Here is a 24,256-nt window from a genome sequence, read left to right on the forward strand (position 1 = left end):
AACAGGGCTCCAGCAACACCACTGAGGTGTTACTTTTCTGGAAGAACTTACGTAATTCATAAAGTTAGACAAACATAGGAACAGCAAAACACATACAAAATATTATCAACATTTATTTAAAATGTAGTTTTGCATTTACCACTGATGGCATCGTATTCTTGCTGCCTGGTGGAATAAGAACTCGGAGATCTGGTTTACGGTTGTTCATCCCTAAATTCATGGGTGGGGGAGATTTTGCTTGCATATTCTTGTTCAAGTTACCAGGTGAGACCAGCAGACCTGGCGAGTTTCGGGGATTGCCATACCCATTCCCTGTTCAAACAAAACAATGAAAGCATTCAGGAAGAAATACAGACTCAAATATGGTTCTAGAGAATACACTACATGGGATTAAAAAGAAAAGTGTAACTGGGTAAGAAGAACAATAAACATACATTGAAAGATCATAAGATGACTGACTTAACCTCCACGGGAAGAGTAACCGAAAGTTAATTATTTAGCATCCCTCTGAAGGAAGATTAAAAACTTTTAATGAGGAGAGAGCTAATATTCATCAACATGCTCAGAAGTCAGCATATACTTTTTTTCTGTTAATAAAAAAAAAAAAAACAGGAAGAAAGTCAGACAGTTGCTCAGGGTCTAAGAAAAGCACAGAATTGGTCCTGCACTTTCATCGACTTGCCCTGCGGAGGCCTGGCTGGCATGACTCACTCTTTCAGTCCATTGGTTTGGGTTTTATTTTGTGTGTCTGTGTGTCCTTAAATGAAAAAGGGCATACCAGCAAGACTGTAATTTCTAGGACACGCAGGAGGAGGGGAAGCTTCACACACATTTTGCTGTTCAGTGTCCCTTTCTCCATGCGAACTCTCCCTCTGCTTTTCCTTTAGCCAGGTTAACCCTCCTCACTAAGTTCACAGTGTAACCCCGGAGCTCTGCTTTCCTGCTCACACAGAACTTCAAGAAGCAGGACTCCTTCTCAGGAGCTCAAATGAAGTGATGCTGCCTCCAGGAAACTGCTGACTCACGAAGGTACAGGAATAGCCATCGATTGAGAATACTGAAAAGGTTTTCTTAGGCCTCTGACGTTTAGCCCCCTACTAACAGAAAAATGGATATCTGAAGGTCTCCATTTCTCACGTTCCAAAATATACTGCTGCACGACAGACAGGGAGATCTACAGAGGCAGTCAATGGGAAACGCGACCTGAGCTGGAACGAGAGCCGACTCAGGGGCTGCCTTCCTCCCCTGCCTCTGATTGGAGAGAGGCAGAAACCAACCACCAGGTTTAACAATCCTTGCTAGAAAACCAGACAGTTGTTTTCAGAGGCTCTCTGAAGGAGACAGTTAAACCTCATTGTTATTATCATCATTGTCATTATCACAAAACACAAGTATCTATTACTTCTGGACCAATGATACTGTGGGGATGCAAAGCCGTGGCCCCAGGCCTCAAATACCCTGCAGTCCCTTCTGGTAATTCATACATGTGTAAAAGATGCAGACTAATACCAGACAGCCTAGGGTGAAGTGCCCACAGAACGCTCCAGGTGAAGTGTTGTTGAGTTCACAGGAGGGAAGAGATTATCTGATAAATATGCAGGCAAGAGGCAGGTCTTGAAAGGGGGGGAGGGGCCTTGAAAAAAGAGAGGAGACAGAGAGAGATGCTGGGTTTGTGACTAAGCGCTGGGAAAAGGCCGAGGTAGGAATTTCCAAAGCACAGTCTGGTTAGAAGGGAAGGAGCCCCGGTGGTGCAGTGGTTAAGCGCTGTGCTGTTAAGGATTGGCAGTTCTAACCCACTAGCTGTTCCACAGGAGAAAGAGGTGGCAGTCTGCTTCCATAAAGATTTACAGCTTTGGAAACTCTATGGGGCAGTTCCACCCTGTTCTAAAGGGTCGCTATGGGGTCACTATGAGTCGGAATTGACTCTATGGCAATGGGTTTGGTTTGGTTTTGGTAAGAAGTGAACTTGAGAAAAGAGAGGGTTGGTGGAGGCCCTGTAGGACAGGGAGGCCAGGCTGTAGAAGAGATCTTGAATTCTAGTCTAAAATGTCTTGGGTTTACATGATGGAAATACAGAACATGAAGGTTTCAGAGCAGAGGTATAATATAGGTCTATAAATGGACATTTGGATACTGAGGCCTGGTAGTGTGGATGGAACCCTGGTGGTACAGTGGTTAAAAGCTGGGCTGCTCACCAAAAGGTCAGCAGTTTGAATCCACCAGCCGCTCCTTGGAAACCCTATGGGGCAGTTCTACTCTGTCCTAAAGGGTTTCTGAGTTGGAATCGACTTGACAGCAATTGGTCTGGTTTTTGGTTTTGGTAGTGTGGACAGAGACCTGTCTGGAGACCACGGTGCTGGTGTGAGATAGAGGTAATGAGGAATTGGGAAGGCAAAGCACAGTGTATTTTAGCAGATATTTTTGGGAACATCTTTTGAATTAGGATATATTTGAGGCACACTGTGTACAGCACATTTGTTCTTCATATCCCATTCATTTACCTGTCTCATTTCATGCATGAATAAACAGGCTGAATATGTAACAAATAACTACAAAATTAAATCTGCCAGTTGGATTATGTGTAAAATTCTCCAAGTTACTAGGGAGGGGAAAAAAAAAACCTCAAAAAATAAAACAAACGAAACACCCCCTAAAGCATGTATCTCATACACAGTAGTTGTTTAACGAATGTTGGTTGAATCTGAATAGAAATTTCTCTTCTATAATAAAACTTGGAGAAAATTAGTTAAATCCTCTGAAGCCAGCCAAATATGTCAGAAGCCAAATTTTTCTTTTTACAGTTAATTGGGACAGTTTTCTGTGGCAAAAGTTATTACATGAAACAAATATATTTACCTTCTCTCAGTAGGAGAAATACAAAACAAAGAATCTACTCATTTAGAAAAATGCTTGATAAAATGGAGTGCTCGGAGGAGTCTTATATTTACTGCGTCTTACTGAAACATTATTGTAAATATGTTAGAACCTTAGTTTTAATTAATAGATTTTATTAGATAAAAAGGGAATGAGGAAACGAAGGTAAAATTGCACTAGACTTTCCCGTCAGCTGAAGTTCAGGCTGGCACCCTGAATACATATATCACCTATCTATTAAGCCTGTATGAGATCTGGTTTAAATAAACAATCAAATGGAAAATTAGCTGGGTAATTTCAAAAGAAGGGGGGAAAAAAAGTCAGTTAAGCGGTGCAATGAAGCTTGAATAGATCAGAAGAAACTAAAACCCCGGCTCGGTAGATGCCGATACTGGTTTGCATGGAGGAGTTATTTTGCTAAAAGGAAGTAAAACCGCTTCGTGAAATGTGTTGTCCTATGATATGACAAGCCCTGGGCCAGTGTGCGAAAATGGAAATGCTTCATAGAGGCTCTGCGAAAAGGGTTTAAAAAAAAATTCTACAGTAAACTTTCTGAGAAATTCCAACAAAGCCTACGTCGTTTTGCCCACATTTTAAACAATGATTTGGGGAAGACGCATTAAAAAAAAAAAAAAAAAGTATTTATTAGGTGGAAAACTACAGTGTATGTTTACATCAAAATTTTAAAAAATGATTTAAAGAGCCTTCTGCTTCTCTCTTGGAATATGTCTTGTTATTTAGAAATTATGCCATTTTAAGATTAGTCACATATTTTAAGCTGTTTACATACTAAATGTAAAATATTTTGAACCACGATGACACTTCTTAAATTCATATTTTTAGAGCATCAAGTTATTTTTAAGAACAAATAAATCCTGCTTTTGACCGGTGAATTTCTGCTGTTTTTAGCATATTGTGCCAGCTAGCATTTTGGAGCCGTATAATAACCATTTCTGCTTCCAGCCACCAAATTGTTATTCTTTTGGCATAATATAGATTCAGGAATGCAAGACTGTGGATCCTAAGCCAGTGATATAGAAACCTATCATTTGAAAATCAATGATGAATACATGCGTGTGGTTTACTGCTAAGAAGAGCCTGCATTTAAACCAGCTCGGAAACCGCAGCCTCCTCCTCACTCAGAACGCTGTGGCCTGGGCTGAGGCTGCTGTCCCACCTTAAGATAAATTCACCAAAGAGAATGCTCTCATTTAAATTCAGGAGTTGGGAGGGGGCTGGGAAACACCACCCCTCAACAACCTTCTAACATACAGATTAAACCTTTCTTCATGCTATGTTTTAAAATTACCCTCCGCCTGGACAATTATCAATTTAGATGTGACTGCATGCAGATGTCACATTCCCCAACCACTTAAAAGCACAAAAATTATATAGCATGAGTGAATGGATTTCCTGATTATAGATTATAAGAAAATGAAGAACAGACCAACTTTAGAGTCAGTTTGTTTTATAGTTTCATTTGATTAAAAATATTGTTTCATAAAAAAGAACAATTTAGGCATTCATAATTTAATTTGTATAAAGGATAATAGAATCTACCTCTACTGGTTGCAAATTTCTAAACACTCATATTAAAATTAGTGTAAATATACCGACTTGAAATGCGGTGTTAGGAGAAATTTTTTTTTTTTTGCCTCCCTGGTTAACTTGCAAACACTTGCTGCTGTTTTTTTTTTTTTTTTAAATTGACTCCTATTTTAAGAAGTTGTAAATTCAAAGAACATATTCCTGGCTTAAGATGTTATGAGGAGGACATTTTGCCTTGTCTCACAGAGCTTAACTGAGCATGTAGCTCTCTTTGAACCCAAAGTTCTGGAACTTTCTCTTCTTTGGATGTTTAGACATTATGAGCCTTTTTACTTTTTTGTATTTTTCTGGACTCTCAATTATAAATACAAGCATATAAAACTACTAAGCACAAAACAGAAAAATAGTCCCTATAAACCAAGGCCAATTTCTTCACCAGCATCATCTTTTTATCAATTTCCCAAATTAACCTTGTCATCGTTGACCCTTCCCTCCCCCTTTTCAACTGCATATCCACTTTTCAACTGCATATCCAATCAGATACCAAATCTTGTTAAATTTTCTTCAAAAATGCCTTCTGGCTGCACCTATTCTTTCCATATCCACTGCCACCATCCTAGTTTAGGATTTCATCATTGTTTGATTAGGATCTTTCACTAACTCCCCATCTGGGTCCCTAGTATCTAGCTGAAGCCTTTTCCACCAGGCCTGAAGATGGGGTTCAGGAAGGCTGTGAATTCCTCAAAGCTGTATGCAAACTTTTGTGTGTATGTGTGATGATGCCAAATTTAATGTACAGTCCCAATCCACCCAAGGAAATCTTTTTCAACTGCCACTTCCATTATGTTCCCTTTTCATATATTGCTTAACCTCCTGCTGGGTCAGTGCCCTGCCTGGCTCTCAAGACTGTCTACAGTTTGACCCACTCTATCAATTTAACTTAATTTCCAATGGCCACAGCGAGGCTCAGCGTCCTCTTAATATGCCCGAGTCTCTTCTCTAGCAGTTCCCCAACCGGGAGTGCTTTCTCTCCTATCTAATTAAATTCATCCTTTAAGGATCAGCTAAAGTCCCAACTCTTTCATGAAGCCTTTCAGACAACTTCAGCCTGTGTTGAACTCACGTTCCTCTACATTCTTGCCACAATTAGAGGTGGTGATAGTATGTAAAGCACTAGTTCTTTAAATGCTTCAGGTGCTCACAAAACAGATATATAGAATATGTTGGAATTATTCTGGATGATACTAAAAGTTAAGTTACTGAGGAAATGTGGGATAAGAATTGAAAATGTAATGAATAACTTGTTAATTTCAAACAAGGATCTCTCTTCTTTATATGCTGCTTTTGACAATTTTGTATATTAGATAATGACTGCATATTGATGACCAAGTATATGACTGAGACAAGCTACTTATCAACCATATAATGTAAAAGCCAAGAAATCATGCGAGGACCCACTTATTAAATTTGTTTATAGAGAGGTAATTGAAGCTTTTTTTCACCTGTTGCACCTGTTAATCATTTCACAGCATATTACCTTAGCTTAACAGCAAGTGGTAGCATCAAACAAAGCAGAAATTTTCCCTAATGAAAGTGAAAACTTTCATTAAGACACTGGATCTTTTCTTCCACATTGACAACTGTTTATTGCCAAGGGTTGTTTCTATATTAAGATGAATCTCAGGGATAATTTATTCATACAGAACTTTCCATAAAAATATGAGCTGCATTATATCCTAGGAAAAGAATGATGGAAAGGTAGCAATGAAGGGTGAGTAGAATTTTATTCTGTGGTTTAGAGAGAGAGACTTCCTGGAGGGAGGGAGTGCATGATAGAGAAACCTGAGTCCCTACTGTATTTGAGAAGGACTCACTTCTTGATGCAACGAGATCATTCCTCTTGAATGAAGATGAAATACCAGCTATTTTACAGCATGCAGTTTCCAGAGGTTGGAAATGTTGGCTTGGCTAACATCCGGCCCTCCAGACCATATTAATGTTACACTGAACTTTATACTATAGAAAATGAGTAGCCAAAGATAGCTTCTGAGTGGTGGGTGACATCGTTAACTCTGTGTGTTAGGCAAACAACAGTAGTGGCAATGGAAAGGAGATTCAAGGGCTTAGACTGCTATTAGGAAAGCTAGTTAGGATGCTCCTGCTATAGAGCACACAAGGAACAGGTCTGGATGAGGCAGCAGGGTGAAAAGATTTACAAAGCAGTTCAGAGTTGAGGACAATGGAGGATAAAGCCAATAAATCTAGGTTTCTGTTAGAGTTCCCTCAACACGACTGAGTCCTAGTTTTCTCAATGATTTCATTAGTGTGAAAGAACATAAAAGTAGTAATCCGAATCAGAGACCCCAGACATGTTTGAGGCAGTCATTACCAACATGGCCATGCAGTAGAAATATTAATAACAGTAAACACTATATGTATTATTCACCAATCATATTAACAATATCAAGCATGCATTAAGTGCCCAGAATAGTACCAGGTACCTAGTAAATGCTATGTAAGTGTTTGTTATTATATGTGGATATAAAAATTATTTAATCCTCACAAGGATAACCTTATGAGGTACCGATAGTAGCCATATGTTATATAATGATAAAACTGAAGAACAGAGATATCAAGTAACTTGCCCAACATCAAACAGCTAACACCTGGAGGAGCCATGATTTGAACTCAAGCAGTGTCCAGAGTCCATGCCCTGAAGTCAACACTGCCCTGCTCCTCAAGAATCGGTCATGCTGTGTGATTCTGAAAACTCCTGTGAGTCAAGTCTCATTCTAAAATTATAGAACACAAAGAAAGAGAGGAAACAAATGTGAGAACAGAGACAGGAGACTCAAAGGTCCTCCTAAACCAATGAGGTGATGTAGAAGCTCCAGGGGCACATTACATGGTCAACTTGGGATCATAAATAGAAGTTCAGGTTCAGAAGATGCTGAATTTACATGAAGAGGCAAAGAAGGTGATGCTCGAAGTCATATTTCTGATATCCTTCTGGATAAATAAATATTTACTAATAGGAAATATTGGATTTAGCTACATTAAACACCAGAGCAGCTGTTTAACTTACAGTGTGCTATTTGAAATGGATGATTGAATATGCTCTTAAAGGTAGATTTTGTAATATTTTAGCCAATAATCTTTTCTGCAATAGACTCAGAAGGTAAAGATACTTAACTACCTACTATCAGTTTAGGAGACCAGCTTTTATCAGAACCACTCAACATGACAGCAAAACATCTACTATTATATTGTATCTGCTATTAGTTGTTATCTGGAAAACAATTTCTAATACACGGATGAATAAAATTGCTTTGTTTAGTAATTTGTTAATGGTATCTGATTTTTGGGAATTTGGAGAAAACTGCCACAGGAAAACATTAAGCTTCCTATAGTTGAACCTCTGATGGTATTGATTTGCTTGCTTTTACTTCAGCAAAGTGTTTTACCCTCTTAGATTTTTTTTAGAACAATTTTGAAAACATTTACAGCATATTGTTTTGCTAAACCAGAGGTGTTACATATATAATAATGCTCATAACAATTAATTCTCTCTCTGACTTCTAAAATGTTTTTAAAATAAGAAGTTAGTTTCCCTATCAGGACATTGTTTTGTGTCTCAAATGAACATGTCTTTTCATAGGAGATTCCCTCAGATTTTATATGATAAATTTGCACATTAAACCCGTTACTAGCAGTAATGCTCTTAAAATGTTTTTTAGTGGAAAAATATTGTGACTTTCTAGACTTCAGTCCTGTACTCATTCTGCCCTGACTGCCTGAAAGCCTGTTAAAAGCTGTAGGAACTACAAGTGATTCAGCTGTCGTGAATCATCATTAGGTTGTTTTTTTTTTTTTGAGAAAAAAGGTGATCTTTTTCATGGGATGGCTCTGAGGGAAAAGGCAACCACAAAACACTTGGGCTCAGAAATCTGGGAATGATGAAACTTTCAATACGCTTAATGTATAATGGGGGCAAATGAGACTTCTGATTCATATCCTGCTAAAGACTTCTGATTACAGATTCTTAAACATAAAATCAAGTCTCTGCTCTTTCTGGGGGTTTCTTAGGGAACTAATAATAGAATAGTATATAATGTTATACTCTGAAGAAACTCCTGTGAAACCTCAGTGACTGCTGTGGTGTATTCTTAGAAAAATACCCCAAGAATACACCAATGCCAAGACTATTCTTGGCTGTACCAGTTAGAGGGCAGCAGACATTCTAAAAAGGGACTTGTCTCTTCTGCTTGACCAGGTCACCCTGGATGCTGAGCCAGGGCTTCGTGAATTCAACATCTAGCCTACTTGTTCTTGTTCTTTCTTGGACTGTGTTTTGTTTAGTGATCGTTGGTGAAATAGTGTACCTGCCAACTAGACACAAAACTTTAAATACACAGCATAAATCAATACCATCAGAGCTCTGGACTCTAAGGCAGAAGTAAACAATTTTTACTTACTACTAAATTGGTTTTCCAAAGATTGAGAGTGCCTATGCTAGTGACCACTCTCATTTGTCCTATTAGTCATGTGAACTAGGCATCCTCGTCCCAACTTTTCAAAGATGAGGAAATTGAGGCTCAGGGTGCCTTGTGACTTGCCTGAGCTCACCCTGTCAGTGGGTGGGAGAGCTTTGATTTGAATCCAAAACCCAGGCCGCTTCCACTACATTATTACAAAAGCCAGATGTTTCAGATTTAGAATGTATCCTTGAATTCCATTCTCTCTCTAAATAACAGCTCCATTTGCAAATAAGGAAGAAATGGACAAGCTGACATTTCTAGTGCATCAGGGCACTCGAAATATATTGCCCTGCTTTGGGTAGTGCTTTACTGAAGGGATAGTTTTAATTGCACCATAAAAGTGATATTGAACCTTCCTATCTTTAAAAATTCCACTTAACATGAATGATAGATTTATGACTCATTTAATTGTTCACTTCTTGTGATTTTGGGGCTGTCTCTTTGCTAAAAATGAGGGGGTGTCTTCATTATTGACACAATCGCTCACTCAGTCATTTTTATAAACAAAAATATTGAGACAGCATAAATTAGAGAGAACGTGACAGAAGAGAAAGAATAATTACTTGTGGTTTTAACATTTACACAACTGCTACAAACACATCAGAAGTTCATAATGTTCCAAAGGAAATGTGTTGCATTGCACTGCACTGCACTGCACTGCGTTCACATTCGGCCTCAGATGTATTACTCTGCTTCATTCCCACCCTTGAGTATGGGGGCCATGGCGGACATCTCTGCGAAGCCTCCAAGAGAGCTACCCGCTTGCCAATCACTCACTCACTGCACATTTAACACATATTACAGGAATTGCACTGAATTAACTTCTTGCGGGGGTGGGGGGTGGGGCGGTTAGAAAATCAAGGATATAGGTAATATAATATTAACAATAGCTAACATTTATTAAAAGCAGGGATTTTATGCTCTGGGTGGCAGAAACTGTTAAGTGATTGGCTACTAACCGAAAGACTGGTGGTTCAAATCCACCCGGAGTTGCCTTGCAGGAAACGCCTGGCAATCTACTTCTGAAAGATAACAGCCATTGAAAACCCTATGGAGCACAGTTATACTCTGACACACATGGGGTTGCCATGAGTTGGAACTGACTCGATGGTAACTTTTTTTTTTTTTTTTTTATTCTGTGGTCTGTGGTAGAAACTATGGTAGATGCCTTGCTAGATATTCTTGCATGGTTCTTACAATGATCCTTCACAATGGAAACTCACAGAACTTCCAAGGGCAATATGTCAGCCCTAAAGGAGCTTGTATGTCATGCATGTCCCTTAGTTATTTCATTATTCTGAATATCTATCTCTGGAATATTTTTCCAAATTACGGCTTGAGCAAAAGATACGTCTCCATGATTTTATAATTTTCTCTGAGTTGCTTAATATTAGAGTAAACCAAAGATATCCTTTATCATGATTATTATGTAAATTAATGTTATATTCATGTATGTAAATTAACCATAGATTTAGATGTGCTATTTTACTATATTATAGTAACCTGTATCAGTATAAAAAACCAAACCCGTTGCTGTCAAGTTGATTCCAACTCATAGTGACTCTATAGGACAGGGCAGAACTGCCCCACAGAGATTCTAAGGAACGGCTGGTGGATCTGAACTGCTGACGTTTTGGTTAGTAGCCAAATGCTTAACCACTGTGCCACCAGTGCCCCTATATTAGTAGAGTTTTTTTTTTCTTACAGTATAAATACAATGTAAAAAGCTCTTTACCACAACTAGAGGCAGTAAGAGGGCTCTAAGATTGTGAAATTGTGAGAGGAGGGCATGGTGTTTAGAAAAAGTTAACTACTAAATTTTAAGTCCAGTTAAAACAATTAAAATGGAAAAATATAAAGAAACCCAGTGGATACTTAGAACTCTGGACACATCTATAGATAAGGAACTGAAACAAACTATCCAAGGTTTTGGTACAATATAGTTTCCTTTAAAGTAGTTAAGGATCTTTCAAATATGACGGTGTAACATTACTATATTCCCTGAATTGAAATTCACGTGAAAAATATCCTATGTAAGTCTAACTGCAAAATCTAAGTGATTTTGGACAGTTTGGACAGTTGTTGACTAAAAACAACCAATTATATTCCTAGGTGAAAACCTTGAAGCACCAAGTGAGAAAGTCCCTGGTAGGTAAAAACTGATTTCCAAAAAAGGGGGTTTTTAAACCACACCTATCCTTTAGTATCTGCTGTCTGTTGGTACACAACTTCACACCACTGATAATTATGAAAAGTGCTTTTCTTTCCAGATCATCTCCAAATAAAATCTGATAATGATGCCCAAAACAGGGAATAGAGAAATCAAAAGTGTATGAAGAAAGAAGATTTCTAGGAGAAAAAAATCTGAGTAAAACTAATATTTCAGGGGAAAACATTAACAGTTCGAATTTAATATTAAAAAGGAGCAAAGTTTTCTTATCAGTTACACTCTTCAGTTAAATCAATGGGAGTATGAGTGGATTTTCACATTGCTTTACTGAATATAATTGAATAGGGGGAAAAAAAGGGATACAATTGTGAAGTCAGAAATCATAAACAAAGGGCTCTAAAATCTGCTAAACACTCTGTTGCTGGGTGTTATCAGTCGATTTTGACTCGTAACAACCCCATGTGACAGAGTAGAACTGCCCAATAGGGTTTTCTAGGCTGTAATCTTTACGGAAGTAGATCACTAAGTCTTTCTCCTACGGAGACGCTGGGTTTGTCTGAACTGTCAACCTTTCTGTTAGCAGCTAAGCGCTTAACCATTGTGCCACCAAGGCTCCTTAAACACTCTCTAGGCAGTTGTAATTTGAAATGTTTTTCCCTTTCAAAATCAAACTCCTTAAGAGTTAAATCAAGCCAAAGGGGTTAAAAGTAGATTGTACGATATCATGATTTAACCTGTAACGTTCTCGTCTATCTTCTCTGACTTGCCTCTCCACTTCAACATCAGCACACAGAGAATGGTGTCAAGGTACTGCTTTATCTCTAATTTGTCAGCTCTTGTATATGGGAAGTGGACATCAATTTTCTTGGCAGTGCCTATATATCACATGCTTGAGATCATCCAATTAGAGTACTTCATTTTTTTCCTTTAATAAATCTAGATAGCCTTGGTTTTGGTTAAAAAATATAATTGTTACTTAATTTCATAGGATAATAATAACAAAGCAGTATCACTGGAGCTTTATTTATGCCTGGGGTCAACTCCCAAGGCAAAACTGTGAATGAATTCAGAGTTTTCACTCAGAACAATTCAAATCAACAGAATACTACTTTTAAAATGAGAACTCAGCTATTAACCTAGGTATTCCTTTTTTCATTTGATGCTTAAAGATATTTCAAGGAGTCTTATAAAATTATATCTTTATACTAATAAAAAACGTAGTTTTCTTATTTGAGAATAATTAAATAGTATCCTTCCCCCTTTCTTGAATACTGCAATCTGAATTTGTGTTCTGTAGGCAACAAAAATGCAAACTCATTAAAACCAATTTTTTAGACCGAGTTTTTAACCACTTCACCAATATTTTAAATTATTAGCTAAGAATTGCAGAGAAGTCTTTATGCCTGATAAGAAGGTCAGCCAAAATTTTTTTTGATAAGTATTCCTAAAAACAAACACTTAAAAACAATGATACTGATAGAGAATAATTAAATACCCTTGGCCTTTTTCTCTTCCCACTTAGTCGTATTTTGTAATATGATACTTTTTCCTTTTTCAATGCTAAATAAATTACAAAATCATGATGTAAGTAAAGTTTATGTTTATATGATCATAAATTATTTGCATGTGAATGGACCCTAAAGGTATTTGCGTATTATCTCCAATATGAGTACTAAATTCAAAGGTGCTAAGTTACTGCCCATGGTCTGACTAGATGAAGTCCTTTCTGGGTCTGAAAAGCAGGTCTCATTTACTGTTCAGTAATTTATCCAAAGCAGTATATTGCCACCATCAAGTCCCCACATATTTAGCTCATATAAATTAAGCATTCCAGAAATGACAATGCTTGACAACCAAATGCATAAAATAGTAAACAATCAACAATCAAAATAAGGAAACAGCTGTTAGTTTCTTTTTATATAAAATTATATCTAATTTACAATAAATGCCAATTAAAATTATTAACCAATATACATAAATCTCTTCTGCCTTATTGTCAAATAGCTACACAGAATATAAAATTCTCTTAAACTTTCAAAGGGATTCCTAAAGGCTTTTTTTTGTGGGGGGAGTTTCTCAATCATGAGTCAGTTACTCCTTGAGCATACTGGTAATGTCTACTCAATAAAAGTCAAACCATGTTATTAAAGTGAAAATAAAGGGCACTAACGTGATAGTGAATAATCCCACACAAGGCATTTCTGTGCTAATGGTTATTTCCATTAAACTTAATGATTAAAAAAACCTTAACTGAACTTGATCTTACAGTCATCAATAACCACTAAGATTAGCACGTTAAAAGCTTTAATGTACAGAGATGTGACAAAATGTAATTTTAAAAGCAGTGACTTTTCATTTTGGTTGTTGAGAGAAAAGGATTAAGTAGTAGATGAATAACTGTCAAGTGAAAGCCCTAGAAATGTCACTATTACTAATGTATTATAATGACTTGCTGTATATTTTCCTTACACCAACAGTACAACCCCATCTTGTTACTTCTTTATTACCACTTGCCTTTGTCTTTGAAGTTATTTCACTTTAAGCAATGATTAAGAGGTTCATTATTTTCAAAGGTGATTTGTGCTGATCTGAGATACCAACCCTCATTTCATTTACTTCCATAAGTCTGTGCTTTAGGTTTTGCATGTTAGAAGAGTTAGAGTATGTTAGAGAAGTCAGGAAAACTTTGCTTTATCAGCCCACAGTGCTCAGTCATTTAATTGGATGGTTAATTAGATATTCATTGTATGCAATACAGAAGAATCCAATTTGTGTGAATTATAGGTCAAAGGTATATATTTTCCTATTTAAAATTACATCAATTTCCTTGAAATATTCTCTCCATTTTTTCACATCAACAATATTAAAATTTTATGTCTAGAAGATCAACTTTTCCTTTATTCAGGTAACATATATTGAGTATCTGTCAAGCCCTAACTATTGTGATTTGGGTTGAGAATACAAACCGAGTAAGACTTGTTTGTGCTCAGAGAGACATGTGCCCAGACACTGCAATGACAAGACAATGAGATAGGAAACTTAGGCACAGGCTGCCATGAGAGGAGCCTGGAAGAGTCAGGAAAGGTTTTCCCGAATGGCTGCACTGAATTCTGACAGATGACAAGGAGTGCTCAGTAGCAGGGAGAGGGAAAGAAGCCCTAGGAATGCTTATACAAAGGCAAGTGGCAGCACAGTGTAGCGTTTAAAATTAAAAGCACAGACTCTGAAGCCAGACTGCCTGGGTTTCACCTTGGGTAATTACTTACACCTCAGTCTCGCCTTCTGTGGAAAGGGCATAATATGAGTATCTACTTTAAAGACTATTATGAGAATAAATGAGTTACTTTTTGTAAAGCAGAAAGAGCAATATGTGTGTTTGCTGTTATTAGAGTTGGAGTTCTGGGTTCTTGATGGCAGTGGTAGAAGGTAAGAAGGTAAGACTAGAGAGTAGGGATGGATCAGAGAGAGGAGGTACATGGTTAATTTGAAAAGAGTTGGGAAGCCACTGCTGGATTTCAGACATGTGAATTATGATCTGTAATTAGTTTACTGCTTTGGGAAAGAGCAGTCATGGGAAAACTATAGGAGATAAAATGCAAAGCAAGGAGATGAATTAGGAGGCTCTGGAAATAGTCCTGGAGCCCTGGTGGCACAGTGGTTAAAAGCTTGGTTGCTAACCAAAAGGTCGGCAGTTCGAATCCACCAGCCACTCCTTGGAAACACTATAGGGCAGTTCTACTCTGTCCTCTAGGGTCACTATGACTATGAGTCGGAGTTGAATCAATGGCAATGGGTTTGGTTTTTTGTCCGTCTGGGAATAGCCTAAATCAAAGCAGTCAGATAGGAATGGAGAAAAAGGTTTAGTAAATACCTTGAAGGCAGAGTTGATAAGATTTGGTGACTCACTAGGTGATGGGATAAGTGAGAGAGAGGGATGGCTAAGGGACTGGATGGAAAAGATGCTACACTTTATGACAGAACTGAGCTGAAAAAGAGGATGCTTACCTTTTTGGTCTTTCGGTATTTATAGGCATAGAATTTAAGTTTACTTTCTTCCCTCACCTTCCTTCCTTTCCCATTTTACAGGATGAGATGACTTGAAATGTAGAATTAATGTTTCAAAAAATTTACCAAGGCTGAAGACTATTTAACTTGATTGCCAAGTCCCGCTATTTGGCCTTGTCGTTCCTAACTTTATCTGAGACCTTGGATTTCAATGACAATATTCAAAATTTGGACGGTCTCTTTTGGCTATTTTGCTTTAGTTTTCAGAAAATGTAGAGACATTCTGGCTGGCCTCATTTCCCCCTGGTATTATGTGATTCTCTGACATCAGCAGAGATATATTCAACTTCGACATATGATACTGGTTGGCATGAGAAAGAAGGGGAAGACGGCTGAGCTTGTGAGCAGGACGTAACAGCTAAGCTCAGGACTAAGTGGCATCAGCAACAGGTGTTCCTTGGAACCAAAGTTAGAAATGGCTTCTTCTTCTATTTTTAAAACGTGGGTAACTATTTCACAACTACACAGAAACTGAAAATTATACACTTATTGCTATAAGATATAATCATCAAGATATGGTATTTGTTATCTTCAGGGTGGAGCAAATGAGCCTCTATTTTTTTCCTTCTCTGTTTTTGAAGTAGAAGATGCTCATTCGAATGGCTGTGGTCCTGAGGTAGGAGGATGGATTAGCCAAACTCTTAAAATATTTTTAGTTCTATGATGCTATATCCTATATGTGGCTAACTTTTATGCTTACAAGACTGAGTGTCTTCTCTGTCCCTGGAGGGCCATTAAACTTAGGGCCTGTCAGGGGATTGACAATGACAGCATAATTGAACAACCAAACGTTTTTTATTTTCAATATAGGATTCTAAAGCATTACGGCTCTTAAGGAGTAACAAGACGCCACTTCCATCAAAGTTGAGTTATCCATTTTTCCCCCACGTTTTTTTACTACTTCTAGTAACTTTTTTTTACTACTTCTAATAACTTTCATCACCACTATTGTCTGTTCCCACAATAGCAAACAAACTGGTGCAGTGAGATACTGCATAAAGTATCATAAAACTGAAATCATTTTTCTTATATTATGTTTTGTTCTCTGTGAAAACCCAATTCTTAGTCCTCACCATTCTCTCTAACCATAGTGTTTGGCAGGGACTTGAACCTAAGAAACATTGTTCTGGCTTTGATCTGGTTTGATCAGTAATTTTGAGGTGACTAACCGCAAAGTATTTTTTGAGGGGAAAAAAAATGAGCGTTTGATTTTAGACTCCAGCAAAATAGTGTACTGAGTTCACTTATTAATTTGACCCTACCTAATTTTCAAAAGACAGATAATACAGGTTAGTGCCATTCGTTCTGTTAATTCACTGTGTCATTCTAATACTTTTCCTTTGTTATTCACTGAATTAGTGAGGAGCCAACATCAGAAGTGAGAAATATTATCCCCAAATGGATATATTTACGAAAATGTTTCTGTATGCCAATTGTCTTCACCTTCTTTCTTATAATCTGCAAGCCATTATATTTGACCCTGGCAAAATATTTTAATTAGGCTGTCCATGGATATTTTAATAAACTTGAATTTTTTTTTGACATCTCAAACATAACCTTCTGTCATTCTTGCCTGCTCCTACTATTTTAAATGTACAGCATGTTCCAGCTGCAAAATAACCATGGTTACCTCTTACGCCAACAGTAAACTCCAGTTGGCATTGAAAAGTACTGGGCTGTCTTGCCTCTGCATTGAAAATGACATCAATATCTCAATAATCGCAATACGATGAATTGATATGAAACCCTGAGGAAGTGTGACTATGAGACAACAGGCCATAATGTAAGACATTCTTAAGAAGTGAAATATATTTAAGGGGCTTTAATGTGGGTACATTACATTTATATTCTCTAAGAGCTCATCTTAATACCGAATGTGGTTGTATTTTATTAGCAGTATTGTTGAATGGTTGTTAAGTATTTTACTCCCTCCTTCATGTACTCTCTTTTAGAAATATGCACAAGTTTAGTACTTCTTTGGATGGAAAGTGATTCACATTTAATGAGAAATGATGAACACAGAACACAAATGGTATGGCTGGCTAAAGGTATTCTTGTGGCCAGAAAAGGTATCCAGGATTAAGTGAATTTGATCAGAACCCTCAATTCTCTGATTATGTTAACTTGTTGAAGTTTTATTAAGGAACGTTCTAGTCAATAAATAGTCTTCTTCTAAGTTCTAGTTAGTCATTCTTGCTTCAGAAAAGTGCTTTAGAAATTCTTGGGGCCATTTCTCCATGCCTCTCACAGGCCTCTCAACTTTATTCGAAAGACTTCCTTCCTGCCAATCACCTAGTAGAAGAGCCTGAACTACGACACTGCAGCACTGAGGTCTCTGCTTACCTGCACTGGTGCCTGCACCGGATGCGAGGTCTCCACCCATCAGACCACCTAGGGATTGAAGAGAAAGATCAAAAGGAGAAAGGCTAAAGACTCCCTGAACAGAACTTTGCCTTTGGCAACCTCAGTATTTTGTCCTTTCCGAAGTGTCACAAAATTGTAAAGTATTGCCTAAGTCAGATGGAATAGGTGACATTTGTTTTATTGTGGCATGCTGTGCTCAAACATTAAAAATACATTCAATCACTGACATCTACCAGAATCTTTTTCTTTTTTTTAAGAAAGATTACATCTAAAAAATACAGTCTTTGAATGGTCTCTGCATTTTTGTTATTTCGAAGTTTAGTTTTTCCTAAGAAGATATTTTATAGACAGTTGGAAAAAAAGTCTACCATATGCTTAGATAACCATACAACTGGTGTTTAGTTCTTTGTAGATATGTTTTACACATTTAAGTCTGTGTAATGCTAATTATCCAGGGGTTTGGTCATTTCATGAATTTATCAACAATGAATTCAGGTACTATTTACTACCTGAATTTTACTGACTGACAAGATGAAACAAGTTTTCACTGGCCACAAATCTAGAAACATATGCTTACTCACTGCTAACTTAAGAAAGTGCGTTAAAATTTGGCACTGTTTATTTATGAGAGTTGGAATGTTTCAATAAGATATTGAATATAATAATTATTTTTAGTTTTTAAGGAATAAGATTTAGCAGAAATAATAATAGTGAGAATATCATCTAGATTAATTTCTAATTGCTTTTAAGTGATACTCTGTAATTATTTGTTGGTTTTTGAAATGTTCACTACATTTTAAGAAAATGTTTATTATTTCCAATCAAAGAACATTTTGAAAATAAAGCATCAGGTTTAAAAAATTAAATGAGCATGAATTCATCAAATGTGAAATTCAACAGAGTTTGAGTATTATCTGAAAGGAATACATACGGATATTGAAAATTACGAAAAATATCAAACATATTCAAAACTGGAGAGTGAATGGCACAACAAACTCCTTTATGTGCACTGACCAGATTCAAGATTTGTCAAAATTTCTTTATTTGACTGATTTGGACCGTATTTTCTACATAAAGGCAGCTATTTAAGCATTCTAAAGGAAAAATTCATCTGTGAATAAATGCTCTTAATACAGTTAAATGCCTAAGAAATATCAGAAACTTCCTGTGGAGTGATTTCTTAACATACAAGGTAAATACGTAATGGTTTGCTATGTATGATTTGAAATATAATTATTTTTTGATGCTTCTTTTGGATATATGAAAGAATGATTTAGTGATAGTCAATCAACATTTACTTAGTTCCTATGGTGAGCCTGGCAAATCAATGGGACATTCTTCTTCTCTTCAAGGATCTTTAAATCCAGTGGGGAAATAGACACATTCTATAAAGTAGACTATGGTATGTTTTTACTTGATCTGAGTACTAAGAATAATCAAATTCCTCTTGAATAATGATTTATTTTCTCTGTGACACTGTTGAATTATATAACAGTGAGGATCTCCTAGAAGTGTAGAGCCAAATTTGTGGCAGGTATACATGTGTTTATCATGTGCTCTTAACTTCACTTGTGACTCCATTTTTTTTAACTTCACACTTCTACATTATTCTAGTTGTGTGCCTTTGTACCTTAAATCCTTTCTGGGATAAGTTAATGCGTAAATAAATTAAAAACTGACCAAAATAATAAATAACTAAGTGGGATAAATGCTATCAATGGTAAGAACCAAGAACACAGAGGGAGGTTCCTTTCCCAGGAGAGGTGATATGGTATTCCAGGCAGGGGAGGAGCATAAACAAAAGTGTGCAGACAGCATATTTGGCTTCCAGCTTAAGAAAGCATGTGGTTAAAACGTAATCACATGAGGGATTGGTGAAAGATAAATTGAAAAGGTAAACTGCAGATTATGAAAGATTTAGAAAAATATGCTAAAGGTATTAGGCTTTATCATGCAAAAGACCTAGCAGTGGGTAGATATAAGCAATGGAGAAACATAAATGGAAAACCGGAAAAGTTGACATTTTGTTGATAAAATAGTCTTGGCTCCTTCTAATGATTTAACATGAGGTCCTTAGGAGGACATACCTGTGTTACCTGCACTAGGAGGTCGATGTGTTACACCAGGAGACATACTATTCCTCTGCAGAGAAGGGTGGGCCAGTGGCAAAAGGTTGGGGTTTCCCAGTGAGCTGACGGGGTTGCTGTATACCAAACTATTGTGGCTGGACACTGGGATGGAGACTGGCATCTCAAAGTTGGGAGGTGGAACAGCCTGTGGAGCAGGAAGAAACACGGGTAAAACAAAAGAATAGTAACAGAAACCCTTACTGGAAAGCCTTAAATTTTTCAAGAAAAATTCCAAATTCAAAACCGCTTCGTGTGTAGAAGACCATAAAGAAGAGCTCTCAAGACGTTCAGTCACAAATTGATTTCTTTAATGTGCTTAGAACACTTTCTTTGCAACTATTAGAAAATGTTTCAATTTTGTTTAAGACAAAGCCCCGTTCATTAGACTCCATTGTCTTTGAATTCCATTCTATTAAGTAATAACTGTTCATTTGTGATATCTGAATCTGGTGCCAGAAATGACTGCAAGATCAAAGGTACATGATTTTGATGACTTCACAGAGAAAAAGGATGATTAAAATGCAAACCGGAGCCTTTGGTTTTAATCGCTTATTGAAGCATATTTATGCAGAAGTTTAATGATATAAAATCATTTCCAGGCATGTGAATAGCACATATACCTTAATTATTACTTTTTAAAGTCTGTCTTTGAAAGTAACTCTAAAGATAACAGACATTTTAAGACACAGGATTCAACAGAGCATGTATCATTCAATAATTCACATTTGAAAATGATAGCTCAGAATATATGTTACTTTTCACATTTTGGGATATACTGCCCTGACAAATGGTGAGAACTTTATCTCAAAATGAGAGAGGTGGCAAACATTTAGTGAACTGAAGATGTCTAATGAGAGTAATTCGGGTCCCCATTACTGAATTTTTAAAATATTATTTTGGCAGCTTAAGCAAAATCATGTTTATTTTCTGCTTGCATTTACTAATCACAGTTGTAACTCCCTACCCCTATTTTTTTTTTAACATTACAAACGAAAATACTGTTTGAATATTGCCAGAGGACTCACAGAGTCAGAGCATGAAGCATTCTTAATACGAATGGATATGTATGATAAATATATTAGAAACAGGGTTTACATAGAGCATTCCCTTGGGGGTTCTCAGGTCATTATACAAATTTAAACACATACGTGCAGGTGGCCCAAAGACGTCCGTTTCAGTATTCTTTTTCTCTAGCCCTAACATCGACCTCCTGTTACTGAATGATTGGCTGGCCCACATCATATACAACAGATTTGCAATAACTCTGTTTATCATAGTGATGATTATGCTATGAGTTATGTTCCCTTATTCTCTGTTTTTCTTCCACGATCTGGACGTGTCAATACTGCCAAGAGCAAAAGTTTCATATTTCTTTTCTTTCATATGTTTTTGATTCTTTATTGTTTTAGAGGGAAATTATAATGTTCAGGTAATATGTTAATACAGTCATTCTTTCTTAGGCTTTATCTCATGTGAACAGGGCAATAAAATATAATTTTTGGATAGACATAGTGATATAATGAAATACAAATGTTGATAAAATACAAGGAATATATAATATGTTCTATATAAAATATAAAAGAATATATCCGCAAATTTCTAGAGCCTTTCTGAACAACAGAAAATATTAGTGTATGCTGTAGAATAAATGTCTAAAGAGTGAATAAAGTATTTTATTCTTTCATTATAAGGCCGAATAGGAATTACTCTAACACCTAAGATAACAAAGTGAAGTAACTATGCTAGATACTCTCCATTTGCCCTTCCAGAGCCACTCTCAACCCTCTCTACTCTGCTCTGTGCTTGGGAGGCTGACCCTTCCAGACTGCATCAAACAGGCTCCCTTTGCCCTCTGGCTTCAGCTTGGCCAATGGAGGCACTAGCAGAAGTTCAAAGGATGGGAGGAGAGAGATACCAGAATATTATTTGACAGTAACAACCTAACCTTCCTGCGGGCCCAGGTTGGAAAAGGCTGGATTTCCCTAGTGAAGACCATCACTCTTTTTGAGTTGCTCTCTCCTACCTACAGGCATAGACCTTGATGTGTTCTGGTAATTTTTCCCTCCCCTTGCTCCTTCAGGCCTATGGTGGTAATAGCTTCTTGGTTTCAAACTCTGACATACTTCATTACTCATCTGGGCTTCCTTAACTCTGTCCATTTGTAAACAGACCTTGTAATAAACGCTCTTCAATTACTCTTTTGAATGTGCCATCTGTTTCCTGTAAGGACCTTGAGCCATACAGCAACTCTCTAGACCCAGAATAGTGGTACTCTACAGGGGTGGGATTATCTCCTTACAGGCTTACTATCTGTGACCCACACAATGAACTGAATGGATTCTCATGGAAGGGATGGGCGTCCATGCTGGAGTGAAGTCGATGCTCACTAACTGCCAGGGTGTGACTTCGGTCTGGAAAAAAATAAAGCCCAAAGATTCCCCTCTTCCATATTTACTCAGAGTTGGTTCTTTAAAAATATTTACAAATGTTTAATTTGTCTAAACATTTAACTATTTTTGGGTACCTAAAGATCCCTGTGAGAGAAAGAGCTCAATTTGGCCTTTGTCTTTGGTTCCTGAAAGATCCAAACCTACTATCATCAAGTCAATTCCAACTCATAGCGACCCTATAGCAAAAAGCAGAACTGCCCCATAGCGTTTCCAAGGCTGTAAATCTTTATGGAAGCAGGCTGTTACATCTTTTTCCCCTGGAGCAGCTGGTGGGTTTGAAATGCCAACCTTTTGGTTAGCAGTGGAGTTCTTAACCACTGCTCCACCAGGGCTCGTTTCCTGAAAGATAGCCCTTGGAATTTCCCAAGTAATCAAGGTGCCTTTGTATCTAAAACCATCAGGCAACACTTGCAAATTTGTGCAAATAAGTGGGGGTTACACAGACCATACCTGGTCAGCTAACCTCAGGAAGAAAGGCAGTGAGGCATGATTCAATTAATCATGCATAGACAGTGATTGATTAGATCATGACTATGCAACGAGGCTCCAATTATGACTATGAAATAAAGCCAATAAAAGGCTTTGAATACCGAAGTTCTTGGGCTTCCTGATTAGAGAAAGACATCCATGTACCGGAGAGAGAGGCCCATGCTGGGACCACTCCTGTACTTTATCCTCTCTGCCTCTTTGTTTGTTTACTTTCTGGTTATAATAAATCAGTAGCTGTAAGTCCACCCCAAAAAACCAAACTCATTGCCGTTGAGTAGATTCCAACCCACAGCGACCCTACAGGACAGAGAAGAACTGCCCCATAGGTTTTCCAAGGAGTAGCTGGTGGATTCGAACTGCCAACTTTTTGTTTAGCAGCTGAGTTCTTAACCACTGTGCCACAAGGGCTCTGCTGTAAGTACAGATACTCTTTTGAATTCTGCGAGTCACTCAGGGAATTAAGGAACCCAAAGGGGCAGTGAGAGCCAGGCAGGGCCTGATGTCCACCTATTTGGCAGTCTGAAGGACTGTGTCCTTTTAACTTGTGTCCGGTGACCTAACTTGGGGTGGCTAAGTTCAGAGAAAAGGCCAGCTGGTCTGAATCGGAGAGAATCACGTGGATTTCTGAGCTATCAGCCAATGCCTGCTGACCTGGCCTACGGTGGCCAGGGATGACAGAGAGAGGGCTGGCTGGTCTGAAGTGGAGAGAGTCATGTGGACCCCTAGACTTGTGGCTGTACCCTACTGACCTAGACCCTGGTAGCTGGGGATAAGAGAGGGCTGCTTCGAGCGGCTTATGAGGAGGATGGAGAAGTGGGAAGGTGAGGACTGGATCTATTTCCAGTTGGGAATTAGATTCATGCTGATCTTTACCATGCAGTTAGCAATGAAGGAGGGATTTGCCGACTGGGCTCCTTGCTTAGTGCAATCCCCTGTAAAACTACTTCTCCTCTGAATATTCTACAGAATATTGACCATATCTCATTAGGGAGCAAAACTCATCTTTTCCGTTGGGTAAATACGTGCACAACCAAAATAAAGAGAATTATTAATAATCATGCAATGATTTCTTAACCATTCTAACCAGTTTGGTGAAAGTCTCTACTTTTACTCCCTTCCTCCGACTGTCACCCCCCAAAATTACTTAGTTTCCAGTGTTCTGAACTGTAGATAATTTGGTGATGATTATTATAAAACTGACTTGCGACTGGCTACACAGCAGTCATATAATTCTGATATCAGAGTATACATCAAAAATTTAGAATTCATAAAATATGCTAATATTCTTTGCATTCTCTCTACCTCTTGCTTTATTTTCTTATCAATATCATAAACTAGCCATAATAATTTTGAAAGCAATAAGTTTAAAGAATGATCACACAGAGAAGATATCTTAGCAAATCAGAAAGAACATCACCTTTTATATCAGAAATCCCAGTCAAAGTCCAGGCTGTGCAATAAATTGTCAATTAACGAGGCAGGTCATCTAATTTCCTTTGATCTCAATTTCCTTAGGTGAGAAATGAAGTGGTTGCATCCATAAAGAGACCAAATGGCTCTAAACATTTCTGTGAATGCAAAGGGACTACCCTGTTATTGGTGGGGGCTGATGAGTCGATTCTGACTCAC

General features: G+C 37.5%; 1 protein-coding gene across 14 annotated transcripts in view; it reads right to left on the reverse strand.

Moving 5' to 3' along the window:
- MEF2C (myocyte enhancer factor 2C) overlaps positions 1 to 24,256 on the reverse strand; it is a 160,673-nt gene that overhangs the window by 13,731 nt on the left and 122,686 nt on the right. For 13 of the 14 annotated variants that reach the window (XM_023730092.1, XM_004375017.2, XM_023730096.1 and 10 more), the window contains 3 exons: positions 19,647 to 19,833; positions 17,539 to 17,586; positions 140 to 312 (listed from right to left, as the gene is read on the reverse strand). In XM_023730092.1, coding sequence (XP_023585860.1) covers positions 140 to 312; positions 17,539 to 17,586; positions 19,647 to 19,833 — 408 coding nt within the window. The remainder of the gene's footprint in view (positions 1 to 139; positions 313 to 17,538; positions 17,587 to 19,646; positions 19,834 to 24,256) is intronic. The other variant, XM_023730094.1, reaches the window with a different exon arrangement.

The sequence above is a fragment of the Trichechus manatus genome, unplaced genomic scaffold (assembly GCF_000243295.1).
Source record: "Trichechus manatus latirostris isolate Lorelei unplaced genomic scaffold, TriManLat1.0 scaffold00032, whole genome shotgun sequence".
Classification (NCBI taxonomy): domain Eukaryota; kingdom Metazoa; phylum Chordata; class Mammalia; order Sirenia; family Trichechidae; genus Trichechus; species Trichechus manatus.